The sequence below is a fragment of the Pinus tabuliformis genome, chromosome 1_2 (assembly GCF_031772625.1).
Source record: "Pinus tabuliformis cultivar Carrire ecotype Pingquan chromosome 1_2, CPIR1, whole genome shotgun sequence".
Taxonomy (NCBI): Eukaryota; Viridiplantae; Streptophyta; class Pinopsida; order Pinales; family Pinaceae; genus Pinus; species Pinus tabuliformis.
In genome coordinates, this window is record NC_142298.1 from 565,177,294 (window position 1) to 565,197,767 (window position 20,474).

At 40.7% G+C, this 20,474-nt stretch overlaps 1 protein-coding gene across 2 annotated transcripts in view; it reads left to right on the forward strand.

Annotated features, from left to right (window-relative positions):
• The window catches only part of LOC149206862 (ribonuclease H2 subunit B), a 350,779-nt gene that overhangs the window by 58,501 nt on the left and 271,804 nt on the right, over positions 1–20,474 (forward strand). For both annotated transcript variants that reach the window (XM_089393809.1, XM_089393808.1), the window contains exon 2: positions 9,549–9,629. In XM_089393809.1, the coding sequence (XP_089249935.1) occupies positions 9,549–9,629 (81 nt within the window). The remainder of the gene's footprint in view (positions 1–9,548; positions 9,630–20,474) is intronic.

Consider the following 20,474-nt stretch of genomic DNA (forward strand, 5'->3'; position numbering starts at 1 on the left):
CGAAACTGGGTTGAGGATCTCCCTTGAAACCCTCTGGTTGAACTCTCTTGAGCTCTGTTTTAGCTGCAAATAGAAAATGCTAGGTTAGGATAATATGAACTCCTTTCCCCTTTTATACTTCCCATTGCTAATTTAATATCGGGTTGACCTGTTTGCCACCTTTTTACTAAAATATAAAATACCAGAATTACCCTTTTGCCACCTTTTTGCCAAAATTGATCAAAAATGCCAAAAACGGGTAAATAATGCTGCTGTTCAAAATGATGGGGACATTAAATCGTCACATAACACTTGAATGGTAAAAATATTTGCCTGATGCTTTGAGGCTCTCACTTTACCCACTAGCCAAGTAACCCTTGGCAATATGGTTAGAACCTTTTGATCGGGGGAGCACGTTGGGCCTTGATGCTATCTAGGCCATTCTTCCTAGCCATATTACGTGGGACCCAGTCAATATCTTTGTCCTAGCGAGAATGTCTGCCTTGATGCTACAACATCCACTCCAAGCTTGTCCCTAAAGTATACAAACTTCATCCGGGATAGAGGTTTTGTGAGAATGTCAACAACCTGTTTGTTAGTAGAAATGTATTGGAGTCTCATTGCTCCGTTCTGTACCATGTGTCGGATATAGTGGTACTTGATCTCAATGTGCTTCGACCTATCATGGAAAATTGGATTTTCCAATAGCTCCACATAACTTTGATTGTCATAATGTATCATAGTCGTCTCCAACACCTGATCAAACAATCTTGGGAGAAGCTTCCGAAGCCACACTGCTTCACAACTTGCCAAACTAGCTGCAATATACTCAACCTCTGCCGTGCTGGGTGTGACAAATGTCTGCTTCTTGCTCATCCAAGATATCATAACAGAACCCAAACTGAAGGAACATCTTGATGTGCTCTTCCTGTCTTCGACACTTGCTGCCCAATCGGAATAGGTGTATCCTTACAACTATACTTCATCGTTTGAGACATATCTCAATCCATAATTGATTGTACCACAATATCTCAACACACGCTTTGCCACAGTCCAATGTACATGCCTAGGTTTCACCATGAACTAGCTTAGAGGGTTCATTGCAAAGAAAATATCAGGTTTGGTATTATCCAAATACATCAAGGATTCAATCAACTGTCGATACATAAAGGGATCCACCAAATCTGAGTTAGAACCTCTCAGCTTCTTCAGATTGGTCACAATGGGAGTGGCCATGGACTTGCAGTCCATCATCCCAAATCTTTGAAGGATTGTAATAATATACTTCCCTTTACGAAGGAAGATCTCATTTAGTTTCTGCCACACTTCTAATCCCAAAAAGTAATTTATCAAACCTAGATCCTTCGACACGTACTCACCTCCATTAGTGCTCTTGAGAGCCTTCACCTTCTTGCCCATTTCTTTCTCAACCAGTACTTTGAACTCTACAAACTTGGAGAATGTCTCATCCTTCTTATGCATGAAGAAGATCCAACACTTCCATGAGAAGTCATCAATAAAAATGACAAAATATTTGTGCTTGGCAGTGGACGCTGTCGAGAAAGGTCCATAGACATTAGAGTGGATCCTTTCAAGGATTGCATGTGCTTTGCTGGCTCGATGATAGAAAGTGGCTTTTGTGTACTTCCCCAAGGTACACCCTTTGCATGTACCCTGTTGTTCTAGTGCTCCTTTGGGGAGGCCTGTGGTTATCTGCTGCATGATATTTAAAGCGCCATGATGCAAATGGCCAAGTCTTTTATGCCAAAGTTCACCGACATCGCGGCTCTGCACCTTCTCTGCCTTTGTGCTCAATGCAACACAATCCTCCACATCTAGCTTGTACAGGTTCTTCACACGAACCCCGATCTGCTTCACCTGTCCCATGGCTATGTGTCTCAGGAATGCTTTCCCTTTGTTGAAGATCACATCATAACCACGGTCTTCCAAAACTGCAACAGAGACGAGATTTTTCTTTAGACTTGAACAAACATCACATCCTTGAGTCTGAGAGGGGAGCCCGACTCCCTCTGAAAGGTGACTGTACCAATCCCGGTCGCACTGTACCTTCCATCATCTCCCATCTCGATGTGCATCTAGAGATCTTTCTCGTCCAAATCACTGAAAAATTCTCTATTCCCCGTCATGTGGAACGAGGCACCACTGTCCAAGTACCACACGCTCCCCATCATTGTGCTGGCCATGCATGTAATGAGAGTAAAGTCAAGCTCGAATTGTGAAGCCAAATCTTCACCTACTTCTCCTCCTGAGGTCTTCTTGCTTGTCTTCTTGTGTACACACTTTGTGGCATAGTGCCCGAATTCATGACAGTGAAAGCACTTGATTCTGGACAAGTCTTTCTTCTTGTCCCCTTGACTAGATTTTGCTTTGGATTGGGATTTCTTCCCTTTTCCCTTCTTTGCCTTTCCAGCCAAGGCACAATTTTCTTCATCCTCGCCCTTGGATGAAGTCCCGTCTCTGGTATTCCGCCTTATTTCCTCCTGTGCCAAATCGGACCATAAGCTTTTTCAATTTGGTAGTTTCTCCCTCCCTTTCACCAAATTTTGGTACTTGTGCCAGCTCTTGGGAAGGCCTAGAAGGGCTAGGCTTACCAAATCATCTTCTGCAACAGTAACACCAACTTGACCAAGTTCATCACGACATTGTGTGAACCTGCTCAGGTACTGCGAAATAGTCTCGTTCTTTTGCATCTTGATATTTCAAAGTTTATCCTTGAGCATCAGCTTCCTGTGATCACTACTATTCTGGAACAAATATGTCAGTGCTTGCCACATTGTATATGGAGTTTCTTTCTCGTGGAGATTTGAGACAATATGGTCTCGTACTCCCTCCAATATGATTCTCCTCGCCTTGGCTACACACTTCTTCCATTCTGCTAGATCCTGAGTATCAGATGTTGCTGGTTTCGGGATATCATTATCGATGAATTCCTTCAATCCATTATCTTCCAGCACTGCCTCCATGTGTCCTTCCAAGCAACATAATTCAAGCTTCCCTCAAGGGCATACTCGAGTCTTAGTCCATAGAAAGCCATTGTTCTAGCTTTGAAGAAATCCGATCTTCCTGCAATAACAACTTCGAAATCTCTGCTCTAGTGTGAATGCTGCTCTGATACCATGTAGAAATTAGGTTGTAGATTCGAAACTGCTCATGAAATTTACTAAATCACAAGACTTGAAGCTCCTCTAGTGATTTTCGGAAGTTAATTCACGATCTAGAACACAAATCATAGACATCCAAAAGGAAACATCACACATGCACAAAGATTTATCTAGGGGAAAGCAACTGCTCAAAACACCTTCCTATCTGTATTGCACTAATCAAAGAATAGAGATGAAATACATATGCTTGCTCAATTCTGAGCACACCCTGCAAGTGTATAGTCTACCCCTCTACCCGATTGACTGACTCTGGCCTACACCTAGCCAATTTTCAAGCCCTCCAAGCTCCTATTTCCTTCTGCTGTTGCTTGAGGAATTTAGCCCCTATTATTTAGGAAATTCCCTCAATTGGATTTGCAATTCCTCTAGGTCCTTCCTCTGATTGCATGCACCACCTGTACACGTGAATATTCTACAACTGATAGTATACTGCTTTGGAATCTCCATCTCAACTGGGTACCTCAAATTCTCTACATGCATCAATTATTTTGGGTTGATTGATCAGTTAACTTGTTGATCACTGAGTGTGGTTGAAGTTCCACTTCCACAACTTGACCTCCACTAGTTCTTCTAACAATTAGAACTAGTGTAACTGACAATAACTTAATTTAACTGAAGTAGATTTCTACAAATTAGCAATCAATCATATTGAACTGAACTGAACTCAAGCTTCCCCAACTTGAATTAACTGTGTTAACTGAGTGATAAGTGCCATGTCACCTCAATTAACTACCTCCAAGATTTCTGCTGAAGTAGAAATTCGAATTTTCTCTAGTTTTACCAAGGCAAAGTCAAATTGAGATTTTCTTGCTGCATTTTCAACATACTCCGTCAAAACATTACATATGATTTTTTGGAAAGCCTTTCTCTCCCGGCCTCACCCCGACTAGATTTGTTGGCCAGGAGAGACAAACAAAAACAGCTAGATGTATGCCAAAAACTAGAGTGATTCTTCAAACAAAAAGCACCGAGGTTCCAAAAAATAGAGAGAATGCAAACACAACCTACTGACATTACAAATTGTCAGGAGGGGCCAGAGCTTGCCTGACATTAAGATGATTAGGGGGTCTAGGACCCCCGTATGCATGAAACTGAAGATGATCAATTCTACCTTCCAATAGGTCCAGTTTTGCATGGGATTTGATTGATTAGTTAACTTGTTGATCACTGAGTGTGGTTGAAGTTCCACTTCCACAACTTGACCTCCACTAGTTCTTCTAACAATTAGAACTAGTGTAACTGACAATAACTTAATTTAACTGAAGTAGATTTCTACAAATTAGCAATCAATCATACTGAACTGAACTGAACTCAACTCAAGCTTCCCCAACTCGAATTAACTGATTAACTGAGTGACAAGTGCCATGTCACCTCTGTTAACTACTTCCAAGATTTCTGCTGAGGTAGAAATTCAAATTTTCTCTAGTTTTACCAAGGCAAAGTCAAATTGAGATTTTCTTGTTGCATTTTCAACATACTCCGTCAAAACATTACATATGATTTTTTGGAAAGCCTTTCTCTCTCGGCCTCACCCCAACTAGATTTGTTGGCCAGGGTAGACAAACAAAAACAGCTAGATGTATGCCAAAAACTAGAGTGATTCTTCAAACAAAAAGCACCGAGGTTCCAAAAAATAGAGAGAATGCAAACACAACCTACCGACATCACAAATTGTCAGGAGGGGCCAGAGCTTGCCTGACATTAAGATGATTAGGGGGTCTAGGACGCCCGTGTGCATGAAACTGAAGATTATCAATCCTACCTTCTAACAGGTCCAGTTTTCCTGGGCTTTGACTCCTCCGAAGAGATGCCATGTTGTTCAGTATGTCCCACTAGTTATGTTGAATGTCGTGCAAGAGTGCATTTGTCTTGTTTTGGTCCTTGTGTTGTCGTCCTAGGTCTACTAAGAGTGCTGTAATGTGATTCAATTGCCTAGCCAAGGACAACAAAGATGGAGTTTCTATTACAGGAACAGGGGTTGGCAGAATTTTCTGGGCCAAATTGCCATCCAACCCTGCATCCTCTCCTCCTCCGACATCAGCGATCACCTCCTTACCACCACAACCTGCCATTTCTCCATGGGGAACTCTGCCATGTCTCACTCGCTCTCACTGATGCAACATACCTCGAGGGGTTCCCAGATTCTGACACAAGAAATACACCACCCTCCCTATTCCCAGACGTCGACACCAAAGACGCCACCCCCATCCTATTCTTGTTCTTGACAAGGTCACCCCCGCACCAATCGGTGGAGCCTGAAGGCACTCCAACCTTACAAGGTTAAACTGTAGAATCCAGATACCAGAGCTCACCATTGCCCCCAGGCACTTGCAAGGATCCACCATAGTAAAATTCGAAACCCAAAAAATCAAGTTTGGAACCCAAAAATTCAAATTCCCACCCTCAAATGCTACATAATGCACAGACCCGACACTGCTTCTGCGACCATAGACCTGTTTGTATGTAGTACTGAATAACAATTGGAATACAAAGAAGACAACCTGGGCAAAACAATAGCCGACAACCCCAAAAGACTTAGTTGGCAAACACAGAGGGCATGGGAACTTACCCGATAGGTTTGCAGAAACTGCCTCTTCCTCTGGTAAGCCACAACTAGAATAAGCCAATAGGACCCACTCCACGTCGCAACTTGCCAACTACCAGGTTGCTCTCTCCTTCGGAAAGCATCGAGATCCCAAAATTTGAAACTCAATCCTTCAAACCCGCAAGAGCACCCACTCCACCACACAACAAGCTCATTCTTCCCTGCAACACACCAATTTCCTAGCATTCACAGGGTAACGACTTGTGTATACACTACATTGCCTTTGCCACCTCCCAGTTGCCCATAACCAACCATACGAGACACCAGAATAAAACCGTCTTCTAATGTATAAAGAACATACCTATACTCTCGAAGTTTCTGGGCGTTAGCTGCCTACCTTCTACTTGCTTGCTTGAGTCATCAAGTGCTGTCAGACAATACCTCGGGAGTAGACTACATGCGTCTTGTCACATCTCGTTCGCCACGATCCATCACCCCCATCGGGGTTCCTTGTTCCCTTTCGATAATTTAGGTTAGTTGATCCGTCTAATTAGAAGAGGTTCTCCGAGGCCAGTCCTGATAGGTGGAGAGGTTCAGATCTAGACTACCCCAGTTTGCCAGTAGATCAACGACTTTATTCCCAGTTCTCAATGTGTGTGTAGTGATGTGTTGTATTCTCTCATTATTTTAATGCTAGTTCCACATTTCAAGACGTAGGAATTTTTTATTTTCTTAAAATCTAGGGGGGTCGAATTTGTTAACACAACCCAAAATAATTCACGATTTCCCTTTGAAAATGGTCTTCAATGGTCAAAAAATGAAGTAGCATCACGATTCCCCCCTAATGTCTAGCATTTTTGGTCCATGAGTGAGTTGATCTGTGCACATAAAAGAGTGTAAATTAACCAAAAGAAAACAACTTCGTCCCTTTAGAAAAAAATAGTTGTAATAGTTGGTTAATAGGTCTAGTTTCCAACTTCTCGGTGCAATTTGATTACAATGGTTAGTAGAGTTTTGCCCAATGGCTAGATTTGACCCTACAGTTTAGAAAAAAATAGTTGTAATAGCTATTTAATAGGTCCATCATCCAACTTCTCGGTGCAATTTGGTTACAATGGTTTGTAGACTTTTCTCCAACGGCTAGATTTGACCCTATGACCATCGTTTGACTTTGACTTGGAATTGAATATTCCCTTAGCAATTCGAATTGGGCCCATAGTGGTCTATCTCTGACGCTTTAGACCTTCTGGAAAAATTGGAACTCGGGTTTTGCTCAACATGTCTTGATTTGTATTGGGTCTATCTTTGTTTCCTCATATTTGCTAGGACATTGCCACATCATCACTTCAACTGCCACGTCGTACTGCCATTGTGCCTGATATCTAACACTATTGCTGATCTCAAATTTTTGACACTTGTTTTCTTCGTCTTGTTGAGTTGATCAATTTTGACGTAATGTATGCATGATTCTACCCAATGCTCTGCCTAAAAATCCCCTGGAAACATTTCTTGTACTGTTGACCAAGTTTGACCAGACTATAACTAGCCACTAGATGCTTTGATTGAAAAAATTCCATGTGGCATGGAATCCTCTAGTCATGCTCTATAATTTGAGCTTGGGTTGACTTTTTGACAACTCAGACCACTTTGCACTGGGAAATGTGAATTGCCTTGGGAAACGTGAAAGTTGACAAATGAGACTGCTATGCTATGAGAGTTGTAATGAGCAATACTGCACCAAGGCCAAGGTCACCTACAGACTCTATAGACACGAAACCATGTGGAATGACATAGGTGCACCTTAACACAGGCTGCATTGGCCCATGCACCAGTGATCACCCCTAAAAAAACAAGGCTCCCATATATACATTAGTCCTCATGAAAAACCTCCCAGGGTCCTTCAATCCGATCAGGGATGAGATTGCCAAGATGAAGCTCTCAAGGGATGAGGCATGGTTCGACCAATCATAATGAATACAGACTCAAAAGACAAAACACTAGGTCCAGGATGCCTAATACTTGACCTCACATGGTTTTTTACAAGGCTTTGACTTGTGACCTTGGGCTTACAATGGCGATAAATGATGTGTCTAAAAAAATTTATGTACCCCTACCGATGGAGGGGTAACAAGTTGTATAATAGTGCTTTCAAGTGAGTTTGTGTCAAAGAGCAACTACGATCTTATTGCAAAGGGTGATGCCATTAATTTGATTTAATTTCCATTTCATTATCAATGAAGTCGGATTTCTATCTTATCCTCATTGCCTTATTCTTTGACTATCTTTCATATTGTTATAAGTGTATTCATTGAATGGTTTATGTATGCAACAGTACAATGGTATACTTTAACTTATTGATACAAGGTAAGCGAGTTATTGAAGGATGAAGAACAAAGGCTGGTTCTAAAATCAAGAATGACTAGTATAATATATGTGATTAGAGGCTATATATGGGTTAATTCCTTGCCTCTAGTTTAACTTGTTGATTTATTTCCAACATGCCCAAAACATTTTAGTATGGGACAAAATCATAGCCTTAAAAAACCCTTATGCTTTCTAGTTGCTAAATTTTTATTGTTTTTTTGAATTAGCACTGCAAATGAAACTTGTCAAACTCACCCCACTTATAATCTAGAGCTTTATGCTTGCTGAGCTGTGAACGTAGGTCATTAATGTGCAACACCCTATGTCAACCACTAGATTACATGGCAACAGACACCTGTTCCAGTTTTTATGATCTCTTATATCCATTTTTTTAATTTGTTTTGTGTGGAAGGTATTGTTGAGAGGCCTTTCTTTTTTAAATATTCATATATGTTCTTTTTCACTATGGCATGCAATGTCTTTTTCTGAATAATCCACCCCTCAAGCCAACTATATATGAAGTTTTATACTTTTCCTATACATTTAGGTTGGTTTTTCTCAATTTGGGATTAAGTAGTATAATATATGCAATTAGAGGCTCTATATGGGTGTATCCCTTGCCTTCAGTTAAACTTCTTGATTTTATTTCCAACATGTTCTAAACATGTTAGTATGGGAGAAAATATTAACTTAAATCTTATTGCCCGTTCTTTTTCTAAAACCCATTTTTAGCAACTTTTGCTTGTAAAATAGACGAACTTGCTAAATTTCTATTCCTTTTTTTTGAATCATTGTTGCATATGAAACCTGTCAAACCCGCGAACTTATAATCCAGGGCCTTATGCTCACTGGGATTTGAACTTAGATCATTAATGTGGCAATGCCCTATCTCAACCACTATACCACAGGGGAATGAACATCTGTTCCATTTTTTTGACTTCTTCTATCCCATTTCTTTTTAATTATTTTATATGGTAGGTAATGTTAGGTTTCAATTCTTTGCTGTAAGATTCATATCTGTTTTTTTCCTATGACATGGAATGTTTCATTCTAAATTTTCCTCTGTTCAAGCCAATTAACTTTGAAGTTTTATGCTATTTCTATACATTTTCTCTCTTTGTTTGTTTAGGAATCCGTTTTTCTTAATAGTTTTTTAAGAATCCTCAATTTTCTATTGCAGTTTGCTTGCTTACACTAGCAATTTACTTTCTTCCTTACTCTCTTAAGTGACTGCTATTATTTGGAATTGCTTCGTTGCTCTTAGTTTAATTGCCATATGACATACTATGAAACTGGCGTTTTTTCTAGGTTGCATCGAATTTTATTTATTTTTCTTTCCTTTGTTCATTTTCCTATTTATTTTTAGCTCTGATGGTGTGTAACTTTTTCATGTTTGTTTGCATATCCTTCCATGTTGGTGTGCAAGATCAAACACTTTCTGTGCGAAAAGAGACTAAACATTGGTCATATTGTTGCAGTACAATCTAAAACTTTGGGAAAGGGTGCTTCAATTAGCAATGTTGAAGGCCAATTATTACATCTACGCCATCCAAAGTCAGGTGACAAGCAATGGTTGTTGTTAATATTAATTAAATATGTTTCTTGCATTTTTCGTTTAAACGTGTAGGCATAAGAAATTTCATTGTAGAAAGTAAATCAAAATCCATTCTTTTCCTTCATCATAATCATGTGCTATGAAATTAAAATAATGCTTGCTTATTTGGATCCTTTGACATGGATTATTTGTGAAATGATCAACGGAAAACGATTTTGCTGAATCTTATTGCTGAAGAATAAATAACCTTTTAATGTCATAACATTCAGCATGAAAATTGATTGTATCGTGCTAATATGTTTTATGTAATATAATTTTACCATCTAATAAATTGACTCTTGTATCTTGCAGCAGACAAATGTTTCAATAGGTAGTTTGTTTATTAATGCGTAAAACAAACAATACAAGATCTTAGAAGTTTTGGATCATTTAAGGTTTTATTGTAGGTTTGTTGGTCTAATAACAACATTCGGTAACCCATACATTGTTGACCACCATAGCTTTCCGAAGCTTCTATACTTTTCATGGCATATCTAGAATCCATTTGTCATCCAATTGGCCTTCATGTTGGGTTGCCTCCCATGCAACCATCCCTTCATTTAGGGTGGCATACAATAGTGTCAATATGTAAGCATTTGAAGAAGTGAATTGTTCTATACATGCAAGGTAATCTTGCTCATAGGCTTCAAGGATATCTATTTTTATCCATGGTAAAACAACTATTCGAGGGCGAGAGCAGTTGTAAGTGATAACATCTATTTTTGAACAAGAACTCATTACGTGATAACATCTGTTAGTGTTAGAATTTTAACACTCAATAAAGTGTTGTTCACAGTCCTAGTGTTAGAAGGCTCATAATTAATGTTAATGACCCACATTTTCTTTTGAAAAATATGTCTTTTATAAACATAGAGATATTTATAGAAAAAAATCAAAAGTGGAAGGGCATACACAATGACCCACATTAAGTATCCGATTAGTCGAGAAAATGGTTAAATAACTTATTATATGGTGTATAAAAAAAAGTATCTGTTGGTGTAGCCAGCTCAGGAATAATTAATACTTATTCTATATATATGTTTCTTCTCATGGTTGTGCATCTCTAACTACCATCAGTGTTATTGGAAAGATACAAAGCTCATGCTTGTGATGGGGAAGAATGAGTAGGGGAGTTGGTCTCAGTAGTCAAGGATAGAGAATCCATGTTTATGGGCTAGAAAATGAAATGAAAGGTATGTTAATTCTATTACTTGATTATAAATTTTATTGTGTCAAAGATCAGTGTTGCAAAAGTTCCAATAAATTGAGAATTCGTGAGTTTTCTAGAGCATTGATTTTATCAATGACTTTTTTGATTCGAAAAACTCTCAATTTTATAGTAAAAGTTGCAATTTTTTCTCTCGAGTCTATGAAAAAAATCGCGGGTTGCTGCTAGTGCAAGTTAAATTAGCTTTTGAATCTTGATGTTTTTTTTTGGGTCATTTTGCATGCCCAATGATGCATTTTTGAGCTCTGAGGAAAAGCAAAGGGTTCTAGGCGCCTAGGAGGAGGAGAAAAGTGAGTTTTTTCGAGTGGTCTATTTTTATCCACTGTTTAGTGAGTTCTCTCCAACAGTCACAGACTTGCAGGTATGGGCAGTGATTCCGCCCCTTTTTTCCTATTTTTTCTTCTAGTTTCTATGGAGGTTTCAATGACCCTTTTTTCCCCATGAAATTGCCAGGGAGATAAGATTGTTTTTTCAGCCATATACGTTTCCTTCAGTGGAGAGGGTTTTTTCAGCCATATCTACCAGTGTTTATTTCGATCTATGTGTTTGCTTGAGAAATACTGAGGAGGGGGGGGGGGGGTGAATCCGTGTTTCTTTCAATAATTTTTAATTGTTCTAGTGATTCCCAAAAGCATATATGTATTTGTATATGTATACACAGACCACAGAAATCAACAGCTGGAATTAATGCTTTTATTAAAGAAACGCAAAAACAGTGCAATGAAATAAATACAATATTAATATATATCTAATTGTGAACAGTTGCCAAGCTCCAACTTGGACTTCAGTGAGGCTCCAACCTCAAGAGCACCAACTCTGTTTTGCCAAGACACCAATCTTGGACTTAGGAGCACCAACTCCCAAGGACTTCAATCCTGTTCAATTCTGAGGCTCCAACCTCTTTGGTATACACTGGTGTGCTGCTGCACTCTTTTCAGCTTCCACTGCTTCTGCTGCCCCCTTTGCCTCTCCTGCTTCCACTATCTCATACTCAGGTTATACCATACACCAACAACAACATCAGTTCTCTGTTTTTGCTGCTTTTATACATTCCATGCCTCTGTCCATTCGTTTCCTCTTACACGCTGGCTCTTTGGCTTCTTCCTCAGTGGCTATCGTTTCCTCTGACTCGCTTGGTCTTCTATGCTCGCTTGACACTTCAGCTTCCCAATCCATGGCTTCCTCTGTCTATCTGGGCGTTTCAATATTCACAAGACACGTTCAAGGGAAAGAGAGGCCGCATACACACATTGACATGGCTTAACGAACAGCCACGTCCCAATCGTAATCGGAAGTGTTTTTAGGCATGAAGCCTTTAAATCATGGACTTACTGTAGAATCAGAGCCACCCTTTTATCGGTCCTTTTATAACTATCGGAAGCCACCGCCCAACCGCGTTCACACATACACCCAACACAAGCATTACAATATATGCCTTAAGGCTTAAACCCGCAGCCACATATAATATATGAGAAACATTATAAAACCCCCTTTGAACCTTCGGTCACATATACATTAATACACGGGAACCCATGTAATCCCGCTCAAATGAACATTTGCGGATTTCAAATCTTATCCGCCCGCCTTTATAATTATCGGCGGGTCCGGATTTCGGCGATCACAATAAATCCCTTAACTCCAGCCTCCGATGCCCTCGCGGACCCGACATTACTTTATGCTCCCTTTTATAATGATTTCGGGTCCGCCTATCGGCGGTTCTTCGTCGGCGGTTCTGTAATGTCATGGGTCTGCGGACCCGACGACCCATTAAGCTGTTCTCGATATTGTTTCGGCTCCGGTCAGTCGCTCTCCCACTTCGCAAGGTTGAAGGTTCATTCCGGACCCGAAACCGTTATATGCGGCAATTTATAATATTTCGGCTCCGATGTATCGGGGCTTAAACATTCCGCAGTTACAAAGACCCTCTCCGATGCGATATTGGTTTCGGACCCGATATGGGTCTGGACCAATCTTAATAATATTTCGCGTCCGCTACACTGTTGCTCCGTTCTCCGACTGCCGACTGCCCGATCGCCGATTAGATCGGGACCGTCGATCCGGATTAGTGATTGGATGGCTCACAGCTCATCGCACTATTCCCATGGCAATTGCTCCTTGGTTAGTTCCGATAACATCCAAGGTTCTCGCTGGTGCAACAAAGATTCTCCGCTCCTCTGCGACTTCATCTGGACCGTTGATCTGGAAGATCAAACGGCTCCTGTGTATGCTCTCGTCGTTCTGATGGAAAGTCTGGGCTTTAAACACAGTTCTGCCATATTGCATATATATATTAGTAGTTCATTTGATCGCCATCACACATGGGTTTTACAAGCCCGATGACATATCTATATAAGTTCTGCTCCCGATGGCTCCCGATAGGCTCCCGATGGCTGTGTATGCTCCTGATATCTGTTATCTGTGGCATATATATATGTGGCTCCTCCTATAGCTCCTCTTTGCTCCAATGTGGGTCCTCTGGCTTGGTTTGCTCCTCTGTGGCTCCTCTTGCTCCTCTTGGCTCCGTCTGCTCTTATGTGGCTCTGTCTCCTCCTCTTGAATATTGCCATATTGACATCAATGACAATCTGTGTCCAACAATCTCCCCCTTTGTTATTGATGGCAATATTCTTCTGCTCTCTCCCCCTTTGACATCAATGGCAAAGGAATGCATACGAACTCCCCCTGTCAAACTACTCCCCCTGTCCTGCTGCGTCTTTATGAATGAACTTGAGTGATGATAAAGAAATAACACCCATCTTTTGACGCAGATGTTCGAATGCTTCTTGAGGAAGTGGTTTTGTGAAAATATCAGCTATCTGCTCCTTAGTACTGATATATTCCAGAGCGATGTTTTGTTCAGCTACTTGCTCACAGAGGAAATGATACTTGATTGGTATGTGTTTGGTTCTTGAGTGCATCACTGGATTTTTGCTGAGACTGATAGCGCTTGTGTTGTCACAATAGACGGTAATCGGTTGATATGTACATATGTCGAGATCTTTTAGAGCTTCCTTCATCCATAGTATCTGAGAACAATAGTCTGCTGCAGCAATATACTCGGCTTCGGCTGTGGATAATGATATGGATGACTGTTTTTTGTTGAGCCAAGATACTAAACAGTCTCCTAGGAAGAATGCATTTCCACTAGTGCTCTTCCGATCACCTATACTTCCAGCCCAATCAGCATTGGTGTATGCAGTTACCGTCAGTGTTGAGTCCTTTGGGTACCAAAGACCAAAATCAGAAGTTCCCTTCAAATATCTGAGAATTCTTTTTATAGCTAATAAATGAGATTGTTTGGGAGTAGATTGAAATCTTCCCACCATTCCTACTGCTTGCATTATATCTGGTCGTGTAGCTGTTAAGTATAGAAGGGCTCCAGTCATTGACCTGTAATGAGTTGCATCTACTAAAGGGGAGTCATCATCTTTGCTCAATTTGCAGTTTGTGGTCATAGGTGTACTCATGGGTGCACAGTCCTCCATTCCATATTTTTTGAGCATGTCTTTTAGATATTTGGCTTGAGATATACACAATCTTGCTCTGGTTTGAGATACTTGAAGTCCAAGGAAGTGGGACAACTCTCCTATCATTGACATCTCAAACTCTTTTGCCATGCTTTGAGAAAATTCATGGCTCATTTCATCATTATTACTAGCAAAAATCAGATCATCGACATAAACAAGAGCAACTAGTAACTTACCTTGATCTGTCTTTATGTATAGATTGCTTCCAGCCACTCCCTTTTTGAAGCCTTGTTGTTGGAGATAGTTATCCAGTCTTGCATACCAAGCTCTAGGAGCTTGTTTCAATCCATACAAAGCCTTTTTCAACTTACAGACTAGGTCCTTTCCTGCTGTCAGATCAAAACCTTCTGGCTGCTCCATGTAGACTTCCTCCTTGAGTTCCCCATTTAGAAATGCTGATTTCACGTCCATTTGATAGATCTTGAATCCTTTTGAGCAAGCAAATGCCAAGAACATCCTGATAGCTTCCATACGGGCCACGGGTGCAAATGTCTCTTCAAAGTCAACTCCTTCAATTTGTGAATAGCCTTTGCAGACAAGTCTTGCCTTGTTTCTGATAACCTGTCCTTCCTCATTCATTTTATTTTTGAACACCCATTTGGTTCCTATTATGTTTTTGTCATTTGGACGAGGTACCAGCTCCCATGTCTTGTTCTTCTCAATTTGGGACATTTCTTCTTCCATTGCTTTTACCCAGTGAGGATCCTTACTTGCTTTTGCAAATGTTTCTGGTTCTATCATAGATAGGAGGGCAATGACTTTTCTCTTGGGTGTAATTGATATCCTTCTTCGGGTCTGCACACCTTCATCTTTATCGCCAATGATCTGCTCTTCTGGATGATATCTTTCAATATACTTCATCTTTGAAGGGGCATGAGGTGGTTCTCTTTTCTCTTCTTCTTCTTCATCATCTATCTTTTCTTCTTTAGGTTCTTCTTCTTCAAGGAGAAAGTCATCTTCATGTTCTTCAATTTCCTTTACTGGAAGATCTTCATCAACCTTTACATCAATGCTTTCCACTATTTTCTTCAGTCGAAAATTGTAGCACTTGTAAGCCTTGCTCCGTGGAGAGTATCCAAGAAATATCCCCTCATCAACCCGAGAATCAAACTTTCCAGGTGAGCCATCATTTATTTTTATGAAGCACTTGCTTCCAAATATCTTGAAGTACTTCACCGAAGCAGGTCTTCCTTTCCATAGCTCATAAGGAGTTTTGTCACAATTTGGTCTTAATTGAGTCCGATTCAGTGTATAGACTGCTGTCCCTACTGCTTCCCTCTAGAATTTAGGCTGTAGGTCTGCTGCTAATAGCATGGTTCTTGCCATCTCTTGGACTGTTCGGTTTCGTCTTTCAACTACCCCATTTTGCTGAGGTGTTCTGGCAGCCGAGAATTCCCTTTTAATTCCATGAATATTACAGAACTTACTGAACTCGTTTGATGTGAATTCTCCTCCTCTGTCTGTTCTGAGGCACTTAATTTTTGAATCTTTTTCATTTTCTACAAGGGCTTTTAGATTCTTAAAACACTCAAAGGTTTCAGATTTATACTTTATGAAATATATCCACATCATTCTAGTATAATCATCAACAAATAACACAAAGTACCTTTCTCCTTGGAGTGCTTGATTTCTAGTTGGCCCACACACATCAGCATGGATGATCTCCAAGGGCTTTGATGTACAGTGTTCCTTTGTCTTGTGGCTAGTTCTGGTCTGCTTTCCATGTTGACATGGACCACACACTGCTTGATTTGGTTTGAACAGCCTTGGGATGTCTTGTACAGCTTTGATCTTGCTGATATTGATCAGATTTTCGAAGCTGGTATGTCCAAGTCGCTTGTGCCACAGCCAACTCTCATCTGTCTGACTCAAGTAGCATTTATTTTCCTGAATCTTGTTCAGAACGTAAATATTGTCTGGTGTTCTCACCCCTTTTGCCACAAGTTTCCCTGAGGCAGAGTTCCTTATTTCACAGTCTTTGGTGCTGAAAACAACCTTATGTCCTTGATCACAGATTTGGCTGACACTCAGAAGGTTGTGTTTGAGTCCGTCAACCAGCAGAGCATCTTGAGCTTTTCCTCTTCCATTGATCAGAGTAACTGTTCCTCTTCCTGCAATTTCGCCAGTTCCGCTTCCAAAGGACACATTCCCTTCCTTTTTGCTCAGTGAGATAAATTTCCTTCTGTCTCTTGTCATGTGTCTGGAGCACCCACTATCCACAAACCACTGGTTTCCATTATTTTGCGCAAATAGAGCCAGGCCGCATTTGTCCATGTCAGAGTTCTTGCTACTCGTCTTTCTTCCTTTGAGTGGGCAGTCTTGTTCATAGTGTCCATTATTGTAGCAAAAAGAGCAAGTCAGATCAAATTTAGTCAAGGGATCAAATGAATTGAAGGTTTTGATTTGTCCCTGTCTTTTGGGGGCATATGAGTTGATTACTCGGTCCTTTTGCGTTGTCTTTTAAGTTTTTACTTCTGCGAGCCATACAGTGTCTAGCTTGGTGACCGAAGTTTTTACAGTGAAAACAGTGTCCAAGAAAGATGATTTTGAAGCAACCACGGTTTAAGTTGATTTCCTTCCTGGGAATTACTCCTCCCTCGTCCTTTGGATTTTTGATGGGCCCTTGGTGGAGTACAGGTTTGTATTTGCTGTAGTGTCCATGATTCGACTCCACATTCTTCTTTGGAGTAATTCTTTCTTCATTCTTGGAATCTGGGATGCACTTTTGATAACATACTTTTTCATCTTTTGGGTTGCAGGAAAGTGCATCGGCATAGCTTTTCGCACTATTCTTAGTGCTTGAGGATTCTCCTTTGAAACCTATTCCAGACTTATCATGTTGAGGTTTTTGATTTTTCAGAATAGTCTCAAGTATTTGAGAGCTTTTACAACCCTTTTTAATTTGCTCCAACTCCTTTTTCAGAGATACTACTTCGGCCTTGCGTTCTTCACAAGTCTCTTCTTTTTCTTTAAGCTTTGCTTCCAAGAGATCTTCTCTCCTTCTTATTTCCTCGTTTTCCACTTTGAGAGAAATGATTTTGTTCCGTAGTTTCTCGTTTTCTTCAATGGCGCTTATTAACAGTTCATCTACATTCCCTTCTAGGCCCGAGTCATCATCATCTATGAGTGCCATGAATAATGCTTCTTGGCTTTCATCATGATCACTTTCCCCATATTATTTCCTTTTGATGACCATAAACTCATCCTCATCAGACTCATCTTGCTTGGAGAAGAAGTTTTTCTTATTGAACCCTTTCTTTTTATGTGCCATTCTTTTAGAATTTCCTTCATCATCACTATCATGTTTATGAGGACATTTTGCTGCATAATGACCTATTTTACCACATTTAAAACAGATAAGAGGATACTTGCCTTTAAGCTTAGATCCTCTCTTCAGCTTTCGTACATATTGAGCCAATTCGGATTCCACATCTGACTCATCACTACAGTCATTTCTTTCTTTCCCTTCCTTTGACTTTGAGGCCTTGAATGCTGCATCTTTGGAGCTAGGACCACCTTTCCTCATTTCATAGGCAGTGAGAATTCCATGGAGTTCATCCATTTTGAGGGTGTCAAGATCCTTTGATTCTTCTATAACACTTATTTTGGAGTCAAATCTGTCTGGAAGAGACCTTAATACCTTTTGAACAATGGTACTTTCTTCAACTTTTTCGTCCAATCCTTTCAGGGAATTTACCACTTCAGCTACTCGGAGGAGGTATGCTGCAATGTATTCTTCATCTTCCATCTTCAAACTTTCAAATTGTCTTCTGTGAGTTTGAAGCTTTGCCTTTTTGACTTTTGAGTCTCCATCGTACAAGCCAACTAGCTTCTCCCACATTTCTTTGGCAGAGTTACAGTGCATGATTTTTGTAAACTCGGAATCAGTGATTCCACTAGTGATAGAGTTCATGGCTTTTGCATTTGCAATGTAGGCTTTCCTCTCGTCTTGGTCTGTTGGAAGAGTGGAAGTCGCTTGGTATTCAGTTTGACAAAAATGCCAGACTTCAGGTCCAAGGGACATTAAATAGTAAGTCATTCTTTTCTTCCAAAAACCAAAGTTAGTGCCATCGAACAGAGGAGGTTTTCCTGATGCTTCATGATTTCTCATCATGGCTGCTGATCCTTCTTCAAGCTGTTAGGCTAGTATGAAGAAGCCTGCTCTGATACCAATTGTTGGAAATACTGAGAGGGGGGGGTGAATCAGTGTTTCTTTCAATAATTTTTAATTGTTCTAGTGATTCCCAAAAGCATATATGTATTTGTATATGTATACACAGACCACAGAAATCAACAGCTGGAATTAATGCTTTTATTAAAGAAATGCAAAAACAGTGCAATGAAATAAATATAGTATTAATATATATCTAATTGTGAACAGTTGGCAAGCTCCAACTTGGACTTTAGTGAGGCTCCAACCTCAAGAGCACCAACTCTGTTTTGCCAAGACACCAATCTTGGACTTAGGAGCACCAACTCCCAAGGACTTCAATCCTGTTCAATTTTGAGGCTCCAACCTCTTTGGTATACACTGGTGTGCTGCTGCACTCTTTTCAGCTTCCACTGCTTCTGCTGCCCCCTTTGCCTCTCCTGCTTCCACTATCTCATACTCAGGTTATACCATACACCAACAACAACATCAGTTCTCTGTTTTTGCTGCTTTTATACATTCCATGCCTCTGTCCATTCGTTTCCTCTTACACGCTGGCTCTTTGGCTTCTTCCTCAGTGGCTATCGTTTCCTCTGACTCGCTTGGTCTTCTATGCTCGCTTGACACTTCAGCTTCCCAATCCATGGCTTCCTCTGTCTATCCGGGCGTTTCAATATTCACAAGACACGTTCAAGGGAAAGAGAGGCCACATACACACATTGACATGGCTTAACGAACAGCCACGTCCCAATCGTAATCGGAAGCGTTTTTAGGCATGAAGCCTTTAAATCATGGACTTACTTTAGAATCGGAGCCACCCTTTTATCGGTCCTTTTATAACTATCGGAAGCCACCGCCCAACCGCGTTCACACATACACCCAACACAAGCATTACAATATATGCCTTAAGGCTTAAACCCGTAGCCACATTTAATATATGAGAAACATTATAAAACCCCCTTTGAACCTTCGGTCACATATACATTAATACACGGGAACCCATGTAATCCCGCTCAAATGAACATTTGCGGATTTCAAATCTTATCCGCCCGCCTTTATAATTATCGGCGGGTCCGGATTTCGGTGATCACAATAAATCCCTTAACTCCAGCCTCCGACGCTCTCGCGGACCCAACATTACTTTATGCTCCCTTTTATAATGATTTCGGGTCCGCTTATCGGCGGTTCTTCGTCGGTGGTTCTGTAATGTCATGGGTCTGCGGACTCGACGACCATTAAGCTGTTCTCGATATTGTTTCGGCTCCGGTCAGTCGCTCTCCCACTTCGCAAGGTTGAAGGTTCATTCCGGACCCGAAACCGTTATATGCGGCAATTTATAATATTTCGGCTTCGATGTATCGGGGCTTAAACATTCCGCAGTTACAAAGACCCTCTTCGATGCGATATTGGTTTCGCACCCGATATGGGTCTGGACCAATCTTAATAATATTTCGCGTCCGCTGCACTGTTACTCCGTTCTCCGACTGCCGACTGCTCGATTGCCGATTAGATCGGGACTGTCGATCCGGATTAGTGATCGGACGGCTCACAGCTCATCGCACTATTCCCATGGCAATTGCTCCTTGGTTAGTTCCGATAACATCCAAGGTTCTCGCTGGTGCAACAAAGATTCTCCGCTCCTTTGCGACTTCATCTGGACCGTTGATTTGGAAGATCAAACGACTCCTGTGTATGCTCTCGTCGTTCTGATGGAAAGTCTGGGCTTTAAACACAGTTCTGCCATATTGCATATATATATTAGTAGTTCATTTGATCGCCATCACACATGGGTTTTACAAGCCCGATGACATATCTATATAAGTTCTGCTCCCGATGGCTGTGTATGCTCCCGATATCTGTTATCTGTGGCATATATATATGTGGCTCCTCCTATAGCTCCTCTTT